Below are 20,891 nucleotides of genomic sequence, written 5' to 3' on the forward strand. Positions count from 1 at the left end.
TCTTATTGTAATCCTTTAATAATTTCAGTACCTAATTTTGGCACAATTGACATTGGATTCCAACCACATACAAAAATCCAATCCTGGCTGAACTACCATATGGCAGTTATTTGAGGGTGTGCCAAGCCCTCACTCCTATATTTATGTGCTTTCTAGTGTGCAAATTTGTTGGGAAGCTAGAATTTAAGAGCTTAGAGGGATATACTTGTGCTGCTTGACTAACTCCATTCTATTTATTATAAAGGAAAAAAGATTCCCACTCTTACATCTCCATGGATCCCACATTTTCTCTCCTCATTAAAATCCTCTAGAGGACGATTCAATTTTCCACAGCCTCGTTAGGGGGAAATTGTATTTTGGCATTGTAATGATCTCTCTCCCTTCTCATAATCCCATATATTCTCTCATAACGTGCATTCTGATATTTAGGTGTTGTAGTGATCTCTCTCTCTCATCTTGGAACCCAATAATTGTTAGTTGTATAAGTCCCACATCGATTCTAAATAGAAAAAATCTCTTTCCTCTTATATCTGTGAATACCTCCTCTTATCAGATTAGTCATGACTTGTGACATAAACTTTGCGTAGGAGTGTGAAGAAAAGTTTCTTACTAGATTATTGTGTTTTAGGGTTTTCAAGATTCTAAAACTCAATCAAAGCCAAAAGATCTGAACATCTAGTGAAGTGATTTTTTTTCCCAAGTATGATTCTAAATTCTATTTTCCAAGTTCAAACCCTAGAACTACAATTCCATAACCCCAACATAATCTAAGAAGCAGTACCTCAGCCAAACAAAAGTTATTGAAATAGAGCACAAGAATATCTAATCACTCATATAAAATATAATGCTCACACAGCAGACTACCTTTTAAGATTAATTTGGTCTGCTATAGTCTGAAATATAGGGATTTGTATTGGTTTGCATTAGTGGTCCATTGGATTCCTGAGGAAATAATTGAACATCCACATAATCGGATCCTTCATGGGTATGACCCGACTCACCCGCACCAACAATTCATGGAGATTATAGATTGGAAGGTGGAAGTTGGATAAATTATTGGGTTTGGTCAAAGCCCATTCTATATGATATTTGTAGGACCCATCTCAGATTTTATAGGTAAGAGTTAGGTATAAGTGGCTACGTGCGTTCCCTTTCCCCTTTTTTCTCTCTCTCTCTCTCTCTCTCTCTCTCTAGATTTGAACCTTAAATCTTGATTCATTGGTGGCCATTATATAGTTTATATACAAGAGAGAATCTTAAAGACAGTAACTACTGTGTATAAATAAAATGCAAGTGGATACGTGGAGGCCACTTATAAGCTATGGGAGGCATTATTTTGCATCTTTGCTCCCTCCCACTAGGACAATGGCATTTGGGAGGGAAGGGTCAAACAAGGAATTATGAGGTCCACTTAAAAGGTGGATACAGCTTTGTCCACCGTTCCTTGCAATCTGATTCAGATTGGAATTGGTTAGAATGGGCCGAATACATTTTTTTTTTTTCATAAATATACGATTATTTGGAGTTTTTAATTTAATAGAGTAGAGATAAAAGGGATCATTTATTCCAATCATAATTGTCACATCATCTAGGCAAATCAAGGCGTTGGAGTGTGTCAAAAAACAAGACTACAACAATAAGGTGCCCAAGTTGATCAAAAAGGCTAGACGTCGCCTTGACAACTATGATTTCAATTGGTTGAAAGAATTCTCACATAGGTGGAATAATGACCATCGGATGGGATGAGAAGACTCTCAATCATTCATTGCCACTATATCACATCACCAGCGATCCACCGTCATTGGACACTCTTCCACTATTGTACACTCCCTAACCCACTGCCTTTGCGCTCCTGGTGGTGTCTTTCCCTCTTTACATCTTTATCTACCCCCCTGCAAATCCCTCTGGCTACCCTTCTCCACCAAAACCTTGCACAGTATCATCCTTTTTCCCTCTAAAGTGGCTTGCAAATTAAATCCAATGTGGAGATTTGTTGAATTGTATTTTGAATTCTATGAGGCCCACACAATTATTATTGAACTTGTATATGTTTTACATGTACATGGGTAAATTTGTAAATAGCATGTGAGTTAGGGTTTCTATGGTCCTTATCTATTGTCTTTTGGGGAAAACCCTTGAATAATATCTCTCTAGTTCTCTTAAGTGCATGTAGACATTCGTACCATATCACAATAGATTCCTTATGTTAGTGTATAATTATTTCCTGCAAGACCCCATTCTTTTATCTTTAGAAACATTTCATTTAACTTTTTTGGATTTTCAATTTAGGGTTCCAAATTGATGACAAGACAACTCACCTACATGTGAAATTGAAAGAATACCCCTTACTTCTTTTAGGTTGTTACTTATTCTTATAATCTTCCATAATTGAGCTAATCTGATAAAAGTTTTTTGAGAAAAAACAGGGGTTGTGACAGCTACCATTCCTTTTTTTAGATCAAAACTTAAAGCTAGGAGTTGTTGAGAAAGAGGAATTGTAAACCCTCACAAATTCTTTCATCTACCTTAGCTTTGATGTCCCTAATATAGTAACAATATAGTCAGACAATTCGGGCCATGTTCGCCTTAGAAAAGGCCATTGGCTGCTTAGCTTTTTAGAAGCCAACCCATACGCTAACCTGAATTGGCTTACAAAACCTTATGGCATGTTCCCCTCAATCGTGAAGCCAACCCATATGCTTAGCTTTCTAGTAACGATTGCCTCTATTTCAATCCATTAATCAAAGGGCTAATTTCTGTTTGGGCCAGTTGTTAAAAGAAAGTCCTGGCTCTCTCTAGCAACTTTGACTACTTAGTTTTGTTACAGGACATGAAGAGAGGGAAGGACAGAAAGTTTACAATATAGAGTTTCACTAGTTAGAGGGAGAGGGGAGAACACATTAAATACAAACTCACACCCATATGACAGGAGTCGAATACTGACCGCTTGGTGCCTGCTCTTCAAGCAAAAGCTGCAAGCCAATGCGCTAGGCACTGAATTCACAGTTCTACTAGTATTAATAAAATGAGTAGGTAGTCAAAAACTCATGAAACTGGAAAGACCACTATTTCAAAAATCAGAATCGGATTAGTCGAATTGGCCATGACCGATCCAATTTCTGGTTGTTAAAGAGCAGTCAATTCTAGGGTTTTCAGAACCAGATCACTGGGTTTTCAGATATGAGGGGCCAATTCTAAGGTTTTTGGAGACCGATCCCAAGTTTAAAATTCTTGGGAAAGACATTGACAACAAAATAAAATTTCCTATAATCTTCCCTCCCCACCCAAAAAAAAAAAAAAAAAAAAACCCCTTTTCTCTCACCCTACTTTATTTCACATTCAAGCTGCTTTAGTTCATTTTGCTGCTGTAGAATGGTGCATTTTTTGACAGAACTAAATAAGAAAGCTGGTTTTCTTGCTTCCTATTGTACTTCATCTCTTCCTGTAGATGTTAGGAAGTGAAGAACAGGTCTGCATATTACTGTTACCTATCCAAAAAATTAATAAATTAAAATAAGAATGTGTAGGTCTGGTTCAGGCACAATGCAAGGGCTCAAAAGCATTCTAGGCCCAGCCAGAACCACCTCATTCATCCCCTGCTTTTCCAATAACAACTTCATTGTGTGTTAGTTTCCAATCAGAAAAGTATGACCTACCCACCACAGCTTTGCTCTAACAAGCATATGAACATAAATTGCGTAAACATCTTTCTCCTTTATTTTCACGGCCATATGATCACTTGCTAAGGCTCCATAATCATCATTTTAGTCAGAATCCAACGACCAGATCGTTCTTCGATATGACCATACCCTACCTATTCCTTCTCCTTCTTGCATCATTACCTTCATTGTTCCATGTTAGAGGAGAAATTCATGTAGTTGGAGACACAGATGGATGGACATACACCTGCAACTATACTGAATGGACCCAAGAAAAACACTTTCACATTGGAGATACCCTTGGTAAGTCTCCAGATTTGCTGTGATCCCCACTGATGTTTGTAGAACCGTTACTAGTTCAAGATATTAGAATATGCTTCTATTCAACCAAAATTTTCTGTGCCTCAGATGAATATTTAATGGGAAAGTGGTAGCAGCATCATATGTTGCCAAACTTGGCAAATCTTCTCGTCGTGGTCGAATTCAATCCTATGGCTTATTTGTTTACAATTATTTCCATATATTTTCGATGACCCACAATTTTGTCTTGTATTTGACTCTATAACCATTTTGGCCTGCTTTTTATCCGTGTATAGAACTCCAATTGTGCCAAAATTTTAGAAGTAGATAAATCTTGCTTGGAAACAATAAATTCAGTATGCTCAAAATGTCAAAGAAATTCAAAAAAATATCCTCAAAATACATTTTAACCTCGAGTTTCGATGCAACATACCTGGGTTCAAACCAATCTTCAAACCTAGGCTGCATGCCTGTAGATGTAGGATTTTCATTTGCACTCCTACTGCTGTCAATACACTGGTAGAGAAGAATGCAGCTATGTACTCCAAGATCTTGGAGATGCTTTTCTCTGCCTCATGAATAGGTGCTTATGCATACAGAACAAATAACCCACTTTCATAAGTGCAAATCAGCCTGTCAAACAACCCCTTCCCCGCATCCAAAAAAATGAAAACACCAAAGAAAAGTAATATGCGAAAAACGAGTCGTCATGGTCAAATCAAGGAACTTGTGCTGAATCAATGATCCCCATTCAAATACTAGAGTTTCAGCTTTATCATCACGCCTGAATATATCAGTTTTAATGGTAGTCCACATAACCATTGTGCACCTGTATAGGAACAGTTTGTGTGACTTGGTTCCCCAATGTCTCTCTGTGAGGCAACTGCTAAGGGAGTTTAGAAAAGTTTATACTGTGGGTCCATAGGAATTAATGTATACTCTCTCTGGCCATTGTATTGTTTGCCTCAAAAAAGCTGAAGGAGACCAATTGCCATCAACTGCACAATCACCCAAAACCCAAGGAGAAAATCACTTCAAATCCTCAGGCTTCTTTGAATTGAGAATCAAGAAACCCATAGCCAAAATATACTAATTGGGATTATTATTTTGCAGTGTTCAAGTATGAAGAAGGCACACACAATGTAATGCAAGTAAACAGGACTGACTATGAACGCTGTACAAGAGAGCCAACTTTTGGGATGCTTGTAACTGGCAATGACTCCATAAATTTAACAGCACTTGGGACCTTTTGGTACATCTGCGGAGTTGGACACCACTGTGAATCTGGTCAGAAGCTGAGAATCACGGTGGTTCCTATAAATGAAGAGAATTGAAGAGTTAGTAAGTGGTGTCTGAACTAGTTTGCAATAAAGTCTTTGCTAACAGTATGGAAGAAAACTGTCTAGAATATAAGGGCTTCAGAACAATAATAAGAGTTCCAGTTTTACAAAGCCCAATCAGTTTGGAATTGACATTCATTGATGAACCACATGGCTAAGAGTCTGTATAACTGAAGAAATGGAATGATTGGTTGCTGCACCATCTTATTTGGTTCTGGGTTCAAGACCAGATATGCTATCCTGATCAATGCAGGAGATACAAGTTGGTAGATTTTCAGTTAAGTCTCAAAACCCAACTCCTGAATTTTAATGAAGAATTGAATTTAAGCAACATTTTATTTATAGGTAGGATGAGGCGGAGTTCGGAAAAATGATTAATAAATTAGGACATTCGATTCAGTCCAGGTCCAGGTCATCAACCTGTCCCAACCTGATGATTGAACAAATTAGGAATTGGTGGTCACTACTGACATGCATATTAGCAAAGTTTCTGAGTCTTCTATAATAGAGTCCACATCCTGTTTGGAACAGTACTCAGAAATTAGTGTTCAAGACCAAAGCAGGAGAAGAGATAAATTCACTTTTATAATAACAAACTGATAATACAGTTGTGTAAATATTTTTTCTTTTCCTTGCCATAAAACACTAATATATGTGTTTTCCTTTCTCATGGTTGGGCCTTTAGTACAACACAATCGGTCATGGAAGATTGATCCAATTTTTCAAAGCTACATTGCCACAACTGGGGCAGAGTTGGATAAAGGAGCTAAGCTAATTAGCTCATTCCCAACCTCTTGAGCCATAAATTTATTCAATTGATGATTACGCAATTTTCTTGCATAACTTTCAAGCACAAAACCATATGCAAGGGCTATTAATAAGTCAAAAGATCAGATTGTTACGTTGTCCAATTCCTTAGATTTTATTTTCTAGATAGAAAATATTAAAATGTTAGATAGCAAAACATTAAAAGAAATTTAATCAGCAGCATAACATATCCATGACTGGAGAACATCAGCAGGTCAATGAATTGTTGGGTACTTTTCAAGCTATAATACAATTTTTTTTTGGGTAAGAAAGCTATAATACAACATGCGATAGGGAAGAATGTTGATATGATAAAAAAAAATGTGCAGTCTGAACTAAGGCTAAGTTTGTTTGTCAAGAAAAAAAATGAATTTGAAGGGAAAGATAGAAACATAAAACAATCATAGCATCATCATGATTTTATTTTTTTTATTTTTTTATTTTTTTTTATTTTTTATCACGATGCAATGATTGTTTTATGTTTTTATCTCTCTCTTCAAATTCAATTTTTTTTTTCTTTTCTATTCATTTCTTGACAATCAAACATAGCCTAAGGGAAAAGATTCTTCCAGATGTTCCAAGACAAGATCAAACTACATTCTCATATTATAGGTGCAAACAATGTACTCATGGCATGCATTTCTGAGCAAATTCTCATTATCTTCTTAAAGAAACGATTGTTAGTAGAAGGTTACCTTGGAGTTCGCCACTCCTGTATCTCGTGATAGAGTTCTCCTACAATGGATGTACAGTTCCACCTTGAGCATTGCAAAAACACTATCATTTTGAAACTATCTGAAGACAGACTGTCAAGACTGCTCCTTGAACTAAAATGGTAAATGAGTCCCTGACGCTGAGAAACAGGATGTGTTGGAGATGAACCGGGGTTAACCAAGAGAAATGACATAGCAATAACACTAAGCCATGTCATGAATAATGACCGCGCCTGAAGTTATATTCCTGTACAGCTGTACTCCTGTGATTAGGAAATATCTGATCGATCTTTTCCAACATGTATAATGTTAAAACCCCTCTCTGCATTTTGTAGGCATGAGATATTACACAATTCTCCTAATCATTGTGTAACTTATGATCTAGACCCAAATAAACAATCATCAATTCTCTCCAAGGTATTTCTAAACATTTAAGGACCTCTCTGTCAAATACAACCTTTGAAGTAGAACTCCGCAACTTGTGGAACAGATGACTTCACTAGAAAAAGAATCATGAACAAAAAAATCAACTCTAAAAAATGTTCACTCATTGAGTTCTACAAAAATGCAAGCTTAAAAAGCCTCAAAACACCAACTGGTGCCAAAAAACTTGAGTGTCACAGCTTAGAACATGTCTAGAAAAACAGCTTCATCCAATAGCGTCCAAAATATCCACAAAACCAGCTGTAACATGTAATGCTGATTTATGGTGTTGGTCAGTGTTGTAATTGCAGTATACCTGTACTGTTGACATAATTTGTCTCCACCAAGGATTTGTTTGATCCACAGTTGTCATGCTGTCTAGGCGATCCTAGCCGTTGGAGGACGGAAAAAATCAAGGTGACACCAACAAGGCGTCAAGGCATCGCTAGTTGCTAACATGACCAAGGCGCCACTTGGCATTGCCTAGGCGACACCTTGACAACTTTGGTTGGATCAATTCAATACAACTACGACTGATCTTGAGTTCCATTCTGATATTGAACCAAAAATATTAAAAAAATAATAGAAAACATGAGCAGAGGGTAGAAAAGTATCTAGAGACTGGTTTGTTGCAATCTTTTAGTTGACCTCCCATGTTCAATCTGAAAAAGGAGTCAGAGAGCTTCCATCCCAATTTTCAAATATTTTGATTTCAGAAGTCAAAAAGCCATACCACAAATAGATCAAACTCTATTAAGCGACTCGTTGATTGATTTACAAATAGATTGAGGAAAACAGGTCAACTTAACCCAATAGGAGGTGATGATCAAACCTGAAAATTGCAGAAAGCTTGCAGCTAAGTATGTTTGCCATCTACTGGATTAGCACTATAGGTGCATTCTATTACCTCAGTCAAAACATTGAAGCTAAGGAAGCAGATTTGCAGCTGCGAGCTTCTCCTGAAGTTTTGTAATCCGTGCCTGTAGGAGAATTGGGAAATGGTTATAGACAAAACGAAATCGAAGAGTAGTTATTTCTTTTGAAATGATGGTAATTGTTCCTCATCACAATAATCAATGTACTAAATAGTTTAGATGTAGAAAGACAAAAATGAAAGAGAAAAAGCACCATGTATGAAAAACATTTAAATCCTCCACTCATGGGATTTGATGATTTGGTGCAGTAGCATATACAGGGTTGCAGGTACAAAAGGTACCATCCAGTAACTACCACCAAAGAAGCCAAGCTAGCAAACATGATGTACTCTTTTAAATCCAGAGAGAGAAGAAAAGTGTGGCTTGTGGCCTAAATGATATCCTAACTAGGATCTGTAGAACCAGGGTCACATACTCATTCAGCTTCTACATTTCATCATGGAAGCTCTGTGGATAGATGAGAAACCTGCTTATCATGATCTTTTTTCTTACCGCAAAAAGAATTGAAAAAAGCAGATGAAACCTTGAAAGATTTGGAACGACGGATGGAAGGATCGATCTGTAAAGCAATTGAATATGACTTCTCAGCCGCTTCAAATTCATCCTTAGCCAAGAAAGCATCAGCTTGGCAAATATATGCCTGCAACATTTTAGTACATATCTTAACAGGCTATACTATTTCGTCGTTTATCACGATGAAAGATTCACAAAAAGGTCCATCTCATAACTTAGAGAAAACTTGTTTGGTAAAAATAAGTATCAAGATTAATTGACAAGACAGATATACAAAAGGTGTAGAACAGGCCAGTGCACATCCTAGAGCAAAAAATAATCAACATATGATGATAGCTATCTGATTTTCTAAGCTATTTGGTGGTGAAAAATGCTCCACATATAGGCCAGTGCATCAAATGGTTGGTTAATTAGGCTTGTCAACTTAGGTCTCACTTTTGGAGGCTCCTGAGATGGTAGTCCCAACTCTCAACTCTCCAGCATGGCTGCATGTATTTTGGCCATAGGGCTATCGCTAACTATGGAGAAAATTTTTCCTTACCTGGATTGCCTTTTTGGAAAAAATAATTTTTGAGTTCCCACTGTGGCTTACTTCACAAGATTTACTGTTTAGAGATAAGTTTCTTAACAATCACTGTTTCCACCACTAACAGTAAAATTGCAATTCTCAGTATGCCATATCATAGTTAAATAAACTGCACTAGCTAAAGAACTAGTCACCCTGAGGCTCAGTTGAGCTTATAGATTTTTGCCCCCCCCCCTCTTTTGATTGGGTAAACACTTGAGCTTATGGATCAAATCTAAATGAAAACCCAATCGGACTGACTGAGATTAATGAATGATTTTATGTCAAAACAGGGTGAGCAGGTAGTTGAACCAGGATGAGAACATTAGATACACAAATGGGCCTTCATGCTGACTGGTGGTCAAACCAGTGAACAAGCAAATGACCACCTTTTGGGGTTGACGTCAGGGCCAAGTAAGATTAAAATGAACCAAGTCATTCGTCCTTGCCCCTAAAGACCCTAACCTATGTAAAGAGAATTACATGAACTCATGAAGTTAATGTTCTAAGTTAATGTTCTTCATGAATACCAAGGGGAGGCAGGAAATTTAGGACTTTTAGGTGCCGATGACCGGTTGAGTGACATATTGTTTATCATTTAGGTGATAAAAGTGAGACTTTTGAGAAAAAAACTGATGGAAAAAAATCAAAGTTTATGGAGATGATACAGATAAGGATACATGAGTTCTATTATTTGATGCAAATGAAGGTAACAAATACTGTAGGAATTGCTGGTTCTGTAGATTCTCCATCAAAAGACTGGTTTGAGTCAGGAAACAGCCTATCTGCGAAGCAAGGGTAAGGCTGCTGCGTATATTATGACCCTCCCCACCCCGCAGTGGCGGGAGCCTCGTGCACTGGGTACAGCCTTTTAGTAGTGAAATATTCAACCTTATAAACAGTGATTCATACCTTAGGATATTGAGGAGCTAGTGTTGAAGCTGCTTCAGCATCCTCTAGGGCTCCAGAAGTGTTGCCCACGGCCAATCTTGCAGCAGACCTGAACAAAAGAAAGTTCTCATAATTATTTAATTCAAATTGTAGACTATAACCAGAAAAGGAAACCAAAACATCCCTCGCCATATCGGAAATTGACCAAATCACACCATTTTGTATTTCAGTCATGACATGGAAAGTAACATTCACATAAATGTTAGACAATACCAATTAACAATATAAAAGACAACCATTTACCATAGATAGTGGAAAACATTAAATCACAATAGACAATCAATCCCTTTGAAGATTAACCATTGACAGATTGAAGGCATCTTCTTCATTTTCCAAGACTCCATCTCAACTCAACCATATTCCTGCAACTTTTGGTTGCCACACAAATCTTGTTTTACCTTTCAATTCCATGGAGCTTCTTCAAAATGTAAATCCAGAAGAAAAAAAGTTGTTTTCTTGTAATAAGAACAAATAATTTACATAATCATGAACGTAGTAATTAGAACAGCTAACAAAAATTTTTGGTTTTTTATTTACTTCCTTAAATATCATGGTGATCATATCTTATGAGTTTTGCGAACCTGCTAGTGTGAATGATATGTAGACCTCCAAAAGGTTTGAGACCAAGAGCCTGCAAGCATAAGAAAGTATGGCACCATTAGTGCCCTCTGTGAATCTCCCCCTTCCTAATGCAGAACATCTCATAGATTTGAATGAAGGTAACAAGCCATATCACAAAGTTCAGAATCTCCATCTCCCCCCGGTATTTCCCATACCAGTAGTGTTAAAACCATGTGATAATGTCTATTGGAGCACAAATTTAACAATGTGTTGATTTTCGTATCAGCTTGACATTGTTGAGTGTTGTGATCATGCTTTCAAAATTGTTTGGAAAAATCAATTTTATTTGGGATAGTTTGAAGAACAGGAACCATTAAAATTAAAAGACAATGGGGAAAATCCAAACCACATGGAGCCAAACAATTGAGACAAGCCAATAAATTTGAGGTAGCCTATCTAAGAAAAAACCCCTTCTCCAATGATCAAAATAAACAAATCATCCCTTCACATGGAAAAAAAAGTTGATGTTGTATCATTGTTCTTTTTTTTTTTTTTTTTTTGCCCTCTCCCCTTTTTGCCACAAGTAATGGTCATGGTTCTATAATAACCAAATCATCTCTTTGCAAGATAGAAAAAGCAGATGGTGACATTATGGTTTGCACTCCATATGATGTGGCATTTCTGAAAAGGAATTTTTTTTTTTTCCTCTGGTTGAATTTTCTTGGCCAAATTACAGCCCCGCTGATTCCTAATTTCTGATTAGTTTCTTGTTCTTTTGGATGACGATATGAATTAGGGACTTGGTCTACAAAATGGCCCTTTAGTATTTTAGAAATGTGACAATTATTTGTGACAAAAAAGGGAGAGGGTAAAAGAAAAACAAAAAAGTTTACATACTACATAAACTATCCGAGGATGAATATCAAATACTAGTATGATTCTTCTGAAGCTGATATGTTATTTAACTCACTATCTATTCTAATCTTCATTAGCATAAAAATTATAAAATTTAAAAATATTTAGACATCCCCTCTCTTGCTGCCATTTGGCAGTCCCTCCCCCCTTCTCCCCCCTTCTGACAGAGATGATTGTGTCATTTGGTCCCCCTCCTCGGGTTGCATTTCCTCTTCCTCTGCCTGGAACCTTGTTCGATCGACCAGTACACTCATCCCCCAACATAAAGTTGTTTGGTTCAAATTTCACATCCCTCATCACAATTTCGTTGTCTGGAGAGCCCTCTCCAACTGCCTCTCCACCCAATCCTTCCTCATTTATTTTCATTTGCTTGTTTCCCCTGCCTATTATTTTTGCTAAATGGTTTTGAGGATAACAACTACCTTTTCTTTGAATGTCTGTTCTCTTCTCACATATGGAAGTGTGTCCTTGCCAAATGCTGGCCTGGTCAGAGAAGTCCCCTCCCCTTTCAGAGAGAATGGATATGGATAGATATGCCTTTTCTGGGAGATCTATTTGAGACACTGCCGAAAAGCTTGCCTTGAGGACCGCCATCAACCGTATTTGGATGGAGCATAACCTTCGTAGACGGACTTCCAACTCTGGATCCTTTGATTATATTAGGAATGCCATCTACTTCGACGTCTCCTCCAAACTTAGCACTCTTCCTCATAGCTCATTTGTTGATTCCCCAAGGAACAAATTTATTGTTGACTCCTGGGGCTTGCTCTTGTCTATCTTGACTTCCCCCCCCCCTCCCCTTTAGGTTTGTATTCCCCTTCTCCTGCCCTTCATGGCATTATATATTCTCCCTCCCTCCCCCCCCCTTTCTTCCCATTGTTTTAGATTTTTTTATTCACCAAAAAAAAAAAAAAAAGAGTTGAGAACTATAAAGAGGATGTCCCTGCAAGTTATATGAACTATTATGGACCAAATTTACATTTAATCAAACTACACCACATGCTAAAATGATTATTCTGAGCTGGTACAGTTTTAAACACACTTTCAAATTCTAATTCTTACCAGTAGAGAATTAAACATAAAAGTATATTTAAATAGTTTGAGAACAGAAAAGTGAACATCCTGACTGCTGCCATATCAACTATCATAACTAAGGCTCCTTTCAGTTCAGTTAGATGTTAAGTGAACTGAAGTAAAAACTAAAATGGAAACTTTTGTAATGATTAGCAAGAACAATTCTACAACAAACTCAAGAATATACTTAATATGGTAACTAAATTTTACTTCGTTTTTCATTTAAATGGCGCTGAAATTTTTTTCCAGAGCCTAACATATTTTCACATCACTTTGCATCAACTCTACTTACAACTGAACACAAAAACATTTTTTTATAGCTTCTTCCTCATTACATCTTATTTTATTTTAGCACTGAAAATTGTATTTTACTTCACTTCACTTCTATCCAACTAATGGTTAATCAGCCATGCAACCATGATTTTTCCGATTCTGCTACATTGTTTAACCCACTTTCCCAGAGTAATTTACATTAGACACTGTCACAACTGCACATAACGCCCAATAGAAGCTGCTAAAACTAAAAATTTGACTACCTGAGAGAGTAAAAGCTCAGCCTCTGCAAAAGCACCCTTCTCAAACGCCTCCTCTCCCCTCTTCCTCAACGCAAGCGCCTCAAGATTCTTCTTAACATCCAAAGAATCATTGCTACCACCACAGATGCTCAGCATTACTTCAGCAGCTCGTGAAGGAGTCCCACAATGACGGACCATGATGCCGTCGGGCAAGACAACGAGGTTGGGACCTGAGCCACATCGGCCCAAACAACCGCAAGAGTTGACGGAGACATCAGCAGGGGCAAGACCTGATAGGATTTCAAGCGTTTCTCTGGAGCCTTGTCGCCGGCATGTCCTGTTTACACAAACCCTAAATTCGATCTCTGCCTTGATTTTATTATTCTTGGGAACTTGGTTAGGATTGAAAGAAGCACTGTAGACATCGGGTAGAGGCTTCAACAGCAATGCCGATGAAACTGAGCAAAACGCTAGCCTCATCTCTCTTTTTCGACGGATGAAAGTGGAAGCCTTCCTCTCACCCTATCTGACTCATAATAAACGGTTTTGTTGGAACAAGAGAATGGAACGAAGAACGACCGATAAGGTGAGGGGATTATTAATTAATCAATAGAAAGAGAAGAATATTCCCAAATTTGATCTGTTATCATGTTCCTTAGTATTGGTATCAGATCGTTCGAATGGTATTAGCTGAGATCGATATCAATACCTGACCGATGTATTATCAGTTTTGGTTTGTAGGTAAAATCGTAACAACAATGACAGAAGTGATCAATCTGGATCAATATTGGATTGGTATGCAAATACCGATATCAATAACTAAGGCCCCGTTTGATAACATTTTTGCAGTTTCTATTTTAAGAAATGGCAAAAATATAAATTTCTGTTTTTAGAAATAGAAATGGAATTGAAGGTGTTTGATAAGTCATGTTTCTGGGAATCGATAGTAACCAACGAAAGAATGACCACGAGTCGTTTCCATAAACGATGAAACAAGTTCTACTCGTTTTGCTTGGGTCGTTTCTTGAACCATAAATAAGTAGAAATTTCTATTTCTATTTCTATTTCTGAAAACAAGTGAAACGAAACAGTTTTATCAAACGGTTTTTGTTCCGTTTCTGCCATTTCTGGACACAGAAACAGCAGAAATGCGTTTCTTGAAACGTTATCAAACAGGCCCTAAATTTTTGGGCATTGTATAAAAAATGGAGTTCCTAATCGACCAATCTAGTTTGAAATCAGCTATGATCGATTTTTGGGATTAGATTGCCGGTTATTATGCATGAGGTATCAATTCTATGATTTTTGTGACCAATTTTGATATGGGATTGAATCATATTTGATAGCGACCTACACTACTAGATTTTAAGTCAAGTATCCTTGCATTGATGCTATCCACACGATAAGAGAAAAGGTTGAATATGTTGCCGGTATACTATAAGCGAGGACCCATTGGTATTGTCCACTATCCATCTTCATTCTCCTTTTTGAAATAACCCACTATCCATCTCTATTCTCCTTTTTGAAATAACCCACTATCCCTCATGTGTGATACCTCATCAATGCCCCCATTGGTATTGTCCGTTACCATACTATGTACCAATGGCATACCTATACTTTCCCGATAGGGGAAAATATATCATGCCCAATCCAGATAGCGGGGATTGTTGGGTGCAAGGTTCAAATATATGGCTGCGTTTGGTAGTCATCTCATTTTACGGGAACAAGAAAACGAAATCTTCCATTTGTTGTCTATGATTCTTTTTTTCTATTTTTTTGAAGTGAACCAAGGTAAAAAAAAAAGAGTAAAAAACAAGAAATGTTAAAATATAGTTACCATGTTCCAATATTTGAGTTTCGTTTCAAAACGGAATTTTGACATAGAAACTGAAAATTTTGATTTTGACACAAAACGTTGTTTTTAGAACAGAATGACTATCAAACACAGCCTAAGCAAATTATGTTAATACTCCCAATAATAAACAAATGGGATAGCATAAAAAAGAATCTCTTGGTGGATGCTTCATTCTACCATATGTAGGAGTAATACGGCAATTCAATGGATTGCCCATATGTCAAATTTCACAGCTTGGTTCAATAAAATAAACCTGTGTCGGCATGCATCCCCACTTATACACGCACACTGATTGTTATTCCAACCATTATTATGCACTCTCCCATGATCCTAGATTTTCAAAGTCTATCTTGCCACTTAACAATTGCATCAAAGGATACCCTGAAGTGGGATGACCAAAAAAATCTCCAAGTTTATGGCCATCAGAAACCTTAAGAGCATAATCAATCTAACATGCATCTGAAATTCTGAATAGAGATTACAATAGACTTCTTCAGTTCAAGCCTTACTGCACTATCTAAATCAAGTGAAAAGGAAATTAACAAAAGAGAAATTGAAATGTTTAGTGCATGGATAACACTAAAGCAAAGAGACTTAAAGAGTTCCTACTATATGGATCCATTGCAAAAACTAATTACCAAATAACAACTCAAATGATATGCAAGTGAATTGGTATAACATTAATCAGTTTCAAGCAGTCCCTCACCTCTTCAAATCAAGAAACAAGGGAAAATCAACCAAGAAGGGAAATTAACACAATAGAATCTCAAAAAAAATCCCCCCAAAAGGACGACACTGATTGAAGGAGCCTCACGAGTTTCTACTTGTGGGTCTGCAAAAACCAGGCATCCTGAATAGATCACATCTAATATAGTTGAATTTCATGCCATCCTACTTGAAGAAGCTTACTAAGATATAGGATCAAAGAATGCAAGATGGAGGAAAAATTCTCCTAACCTACTAATCTCGGTAGTGATCCCAGTCCCAATCCCGGTCCCGATCTCGTCCATATTCTCTTCCTCGGCTATGATCATAATCTCTATCTCTATCTCTATCTCTATCTCTGTCTTTAACCCTTTCCTTTTCACGGTCCTTCTCCCTCTCTCTGCTTTTGCTCCGGCGCCTATCCCTTTCACGGGTGTAACCATCCCGGTCCCGACTCCTGCTGCTCTCCCTATCATCACGGTCTCTTCCCCTGTCTTTACTTCTGTCTCTACCATCTTTGTCAGTCGCATCTGTCATGATCTCATCACAAATTTAAACATGTAAATGCTAAATAGATCAAACAAATAAACCAACACTTTAGACCTGTCCACCTAGGACGGCGGGGGAAGAACATAAATTTTACACCCAACTGTTTCTTTGAATGAAGCTTTTACCACAAGCACATCAAACACATGGACACAGATTCCAACATTGACATGGTGTGTGACTAGCAGATATACATGAATACTTATTTAAAATATTTGATCTATTGTCATAGTGCTCATAATTATTTTAAAGATATAAGAGTAATGGAAAAAAGAAGCGTAAAAGGCAGTGTGGCTCCTATGCTTAGACACAAAGTGGGTCGAAATGACCATCCCACCCCTCATGAAAGGCAGAAATCCCACCCCTATTTCCACATGTGCATTGGCCCCCATGCTGGTGTAGGGGTCCTGCTGCCTTTCACAGAACCCTCTCCCAAAAGTAATTTATTCCCACCCCAGACTAAATATGTGTAATGATTGCATTCAACGAGGCCATGCACACATAAATTGCTTTTCTATTTTTTTAACATTAAGAGAAGTCTTACCTGCATATTGAAAGGGAGTTAGTATGCCCAATCCATGTTCTCTTGGGTTTTTCATCTTCAAAAAAAAAAAATGGAAATTTACAATGCCGCCAATTGGAGAATGCCACAATGATAAGACTACCCCCTCTGTTTCGCCAAATTATTCTCAGACCCCCTACCGTTAGTCACTATCAGTTGATGCTATGAAATGACGTTTTAACCCTTATGAATAAAACACTGATATATAACCCATTTTTATTATCTCAAAAATACCCTTCACTTTACCATTTCACCATTTCATTCTCTCCTTATCTACTTCTCTTCTACTCTCATTCTCTCTATACCTACGACTTGAGATTCAGAGGAGTTCCACCCGTATGACCTCCCGTATGCCATAACAAGCATTTCTACCCCAGCTTTGGTGGCCAAATAAGGGTTTGTCGACAGGAGCTGAGAAGCCTCATGGTTTCCCACAACAGCATCCTCATCCATCTCCCCATAGACTTGATGTTATTCTTGGTGAACTCAAAGCTGTTCCCAAAGGAGTTGTCGACATGTGTCTGAGCTGCAAAGTGCATTATTGTGTCAATGGACTCGGTAATGAGGAGAAAATTGATGAGGTTGGCTGTAGGCTCTGCCAACGTCCATCCCATGTATCGTTTTCGTCAAAAAAAAAAAAATCCACCCCATGTATTGTGATAAATGCCCTTTCGGATAGGATCAGACGACCCAGGTAGGTCCGCCATGAAGCCTGGATGCCCATATTATATAAGCTGACGACCAAGATCCATCGTGGGTAAACCCTTTTGATGTAATCTGACAACGAAGTAAGGCCCATGTGGTTGAACATTTTTTCAAGGAGAAGAAGCGAGAAAAGAAAGGGGAGTGACGACTCTCGTCAGCAGAAGCACGATTCAGTTTAGCCTATCCATCGGTAGTCTATAATCTGATAAATACCAGAAGAAAGACAGCGAGAGAGAGAGAGAGAATAATGGCTGCCATCACCGCTGCAGTGATCGCCATTGTTGGACTGGCTCTTCGCTGGATTACCACTATTAGCAGGTCAGAGGGGTTTTGCTTGGTCACCGCGAGGTCTTGCGGGTCGCGGGTCACCGTCCGCCGTCCATCATAGATGCCACTACTCTAAATAATCCCCGGCGGTTCAAATCTATCGAGTGAGGTAAATTAGGTCTTGGAATGGGTTTGGATGAAAGAAATAGTAACTTATTACAAGGGTATTTTAGATACTTCATATTTAATAAGGGTATTTTGGTATTTAAAATAAGATAGAGTTGCTGACATCAACATATAACGTATATTCCTTAACTGTGTTTGACGGTAGGGGGTCTGAGAATAATTTGGTGAAACAGAAGAGGTAGTCTTATCATTGTGGCATTCTCCAGGGGGTGGCACGGCAAATTTCCCAAAAAAAAAAAAACATATAGGACTCTCATTGGTGACTTTATTGTTGGAATTTTTTTACAATTCTATCCTCACTTTCTCTAACCCACCAGTTACAATGACACTACACATAACTAACCTGAACAACATGTAAGGGGCTTACTAATTTGCATGCAACTTACAAGTATATAACAAAAGGCAAAACATCTATGGGGTGAAGCAGAAAAGGTGAGTAGCTAAGGTTTTCAAATGTTGCAACTGGCCCAGGACCATACCTAACCCCAACCAAACAAGGGCCAACCATACTAAAACCATTAAGGCAGTGCAAAGTACTGCTCTAACTCATCCCACTGCCATCCCTATATAGATTGCCTTAGTTGCCAATCTTAGGCCTATCACAAATTATTATTAAGGTATATAAATGTCAAGGAGCTTAGTGAATTGCCATCAATTTCATAAGGCCACAATTTCCTCGGCCTCTAGCACATGGCAGACTTCGATGGATGCAAGATAGAGGACCCACATCCAGCTCAGCATAAAGCAGGGAAAAAAAATGGTTCAAAATTACAAATGTGGCATGCCTTCAATGCATATTAAATAACAGAAGCAGTGGCATTTTGATAAACATGCAACATAAGGGTTTTAGGATTTCCTAAGAAGTTGAAAGATCTTAAAGCAAATGTTAAAAAAAGAAAAAGAACGAAAAAGCACAAAGAAGTTTTAGGAACTCAGAGAAACCTAAAGGTAGGTGATGCCAGAGCATCCTCCATGGTTGCTCTGTATGTGCTTCACATAAGTGGTGCGTTGGCTAGTTGCCTTGTAGCAACTCCTGGAGGTGCTATCCAGCTAAGAAGGGCAAAGGTTTATCAGTAAGTGTTGCTATTGGCTATTCAACTCTTTTTCTTAGTTGTTTTTATTAACTATTAGGAGTTCTGGGATTTGGGTTTCAGTCATGGGCTTTAAGTTGCAACTGGGCTTTCTTATAGAAGTGCTTAATGGGTCCAACAGTCTTCAGAGGAGTTGAGGATACAGAGGTTAATGCAATCCAGAGTTTGAAAACCCTGGTCCAGATTGTTTATGGGTCCACTGAAGGGAATAACAGCCAAAAGACATAATATAATGACCGGTCTTGTGGCCCTTGTACCCAGACATGAGAGCGCGAAGTTTGTACGCGGCCACACATGGCATTTGCAAGTGGAAGTTTGCTAGCGCTATTGGAAAAAAAAAAGTGTTTTATGGTTATCAAGCGCAATAAAGCTACAACTAGTTCTAAGCTAATCCCAGAAACTCTATATAGAAGGATAAACTTATTGAGATAGGGGCAAATACCTAGTTCCTCAACTTCCCACCCAGCACGTCCAGCACCTGGAAGCACCTGTCGTGCTTCAGCTTGCTGTGCTTTGGCACGGAATTTCTTCTTGAGATTGCCAAATTCATCATACAACTCCCCATCATCCTGAAATTGGAGACAAGTAAAATTTTGAAACCAACATAAACTTCAAATCCTTACAAATGATTAAGAGAACACACTTCTTCAGCTTCCCGCCTCCGTCGTCTAGTTTCCTCTATTTCTTCTTCATCAAGTTCTTTGTAACCTCCAGCCCGTCCTCCCCTGCAGAAAGATGAGATAAGACAAAGATTCACTCATCCATACTTTAAAAGGTGCACAAAGATTTAGGGTTTGGGCTGGGGGGAACAGATAGCCAACTGCCGATCCCAATTCATTCCAGAATCAACTCAACCCTGTTTCAGCATGATCGACCCAAACCCGGGCACACCACTGGTCCCCAGACCTTTTATAACCAAGTTAAGGAGGGGAGGAGGAATGGGGATTCCCCTGAGATCAATCCCAGCTGAACCAATCCCAATCCCATTATCTATGTTCCTCCCCAACCCCCTCCCCCTCTCCCCCGCGGGGGTGGGGGGGAAGGCGGTTGGGGGGGATCTCATTGGTTTGTAGCCAACAGTTACTAGGTGAAGAGGAGTACTGACTTTTGAGGAAGGTCTCCAACAATTCAGCAATCATAGACTTCACCAATGTAGCAAAAAGTATGAATCCTCTCAAATGTGTGGTAGTTCCATTACTTCCATAACAAGCATTCACTTTCATTTTTCTACATTTATTTATTTATTTATTTTCATTATTATTTTTTTTTTTTGGGGGGGGGATAGGGTGGTGACCCTAATCTAAGTCCATAAAAGACAAAATTCATCAAGAAGAAGAGAAGTTATGCTTCAATCCAGAACTCAGTCTTGAGAAGCAAGAAACAGAACCAAAAATATTTTAATCATGGGTTTTCTACCAAGAAGAGAAGTTATGATATGCTTCAATCCAGAGCTCGGTCTAGAGAAGCTAGAGACAGAAGCAAACAAATTTTAATTATGGGTTTTCTACTGGTTCCACGGGTTGGAAAAATTGTCCCAGATAAACATTCCCAGAAATGGTTATCACTAGAATCAATTTTTGTGGAAACAAGACTGTACCGCATGAAAAAAGAAAAGGAAAATTTAAAAGCTAATTGGCAAAGCCAATTTGAAAGAAAGTTTGGAATCCATTAAAGACAGCGAAATAGAGTTTTTTTTTTTTTTT

General features: G+C 38.2%; 2 protein-coding genes across 12 annotated transcripts in view; both read right to left on the reverse strand.

Annotated features, from left to right (window-relative positions):
• Window positions 1-4,293: 4,293 nt before the first annotated feature.
• Window positions 4,294-13,958, reverse strand: LOC122079053. Of its 9 annotated transcripts, none has more exons than XM_042645279.1 (7): window positions 13,293-13,956; window positions 10,788-10,837; window positions 10,168-10,255; window positions 8,670-8,817; window positions 6,802-8,222; window positions 5,099-5,273; window positions 4,294-4,957 (listed from the first exon to the last, which is right to left on the reverse strand). In XM_042645279.1, the coding sequence occupies exons 1-5, from the start codon at window positions 13,749-13,751 to the stop codon at window positions 8,155-8,157; spliced, it is 813 nt and encodes a 270-aa protein (XP_042501213.1). In that variant the 5' UTR covers window positions 13,752-13,956; the 3' UTR covers window positions 4,294-4,957; window positions 5,099-5,273; window positions 6,802-8,154. The 9 variants fall into 9 exon arrangements, with proteins under 9 accessions (XP_042501213.1, XP_042501216.1, XP_042501214.1 ...); XM_042645282.1 differs by lacking the exon at window positions 4,294-4,957 and having other exon boundaries at window positions 4,989-5,273; window positions 6,802-7,318; window positions 8,150-8,222; window positions 13,293-13,958; XM_042645280.1 differs by lacking the exon at window positions 4,294-4,957 and having other exon boundaries at window positions 4,989-5,273; window positions 6,802-8,074; window positions 8,150-8,222; window positions 13,293-13,958.
• Window positions 13,959-15,780: 1,822 nt separating this feature from the next.
• LOC122079597 (transcription initiation factor TFIID subunit 15) overlaps window positions 15,781-20,891 on the reverse strand; it is a 9,809-nt gene continuing 4,698 nt past the window's right edge. For 2 of the 3 annotated variants that reach the window (XM_042646199.1, XM_042646197.1), the window contains exons 6-8: window positions 19,832-19,913; window positions 19,631-19,757; window positions 15,781-16,361 (exon numbers count right to left, since the gene is read on the reverse strand). In XM_042646199.1, coding sequence (XP_042502133.1) covers window positions 16,087-16,361; window positions 19,631-19,757; window positions 19,832-19,913 — 484 coding nt within the window. In that variant the 3' untranslated portion in view covers window positions 15,781-16,086. The remainder of the gene's footprint in view (window positions 16,362-19,630; window positions 19,758-19,831; window positions 19,914-20,891) is intronic. The other variant, XM_042646198.1, reaches the window with a different exon arrangement.

The sequence above is a fragment of the Macadamia integrifolia genome, chromosome 5 (genome assembly GCF_013358625.1).
Source record: "Macadamia integrifolia cultivar HAES 741 chromosome 5, SCU_Mint_v3, whole genome shotgun sequence".
Lineage (NCBI taxonomy): Eukaryota > Viridiplantae > Streptophyta > Magnoliopsida > Proteales > Proteaceae > Macadamia > Macadamia integrifolia.

Coding starts and splice junctions, on each gene's coding strand:
- LOC122079053 (XM_042645279.1), bottom strand. CDS start 13,751: ATGAGGCTAGCGTTTTGCTCAGTTTCATCGGCATTGCTGTTGAAGCCT. Junction 10,256..10,787: donor CATATCATTCACACTAGCAG/GTTCGCAAAACT, acceptor TCTTTTGTTCAG/GTCTGCTGCAAGATTGGCCG. Junction 8,223..8,669: donor TTTTTTCAATTCTTTTTGCG/GTAAGAAAAAAG, acceptor ATTCTCCTACAG/GCACGGATTACAAAACTTCA.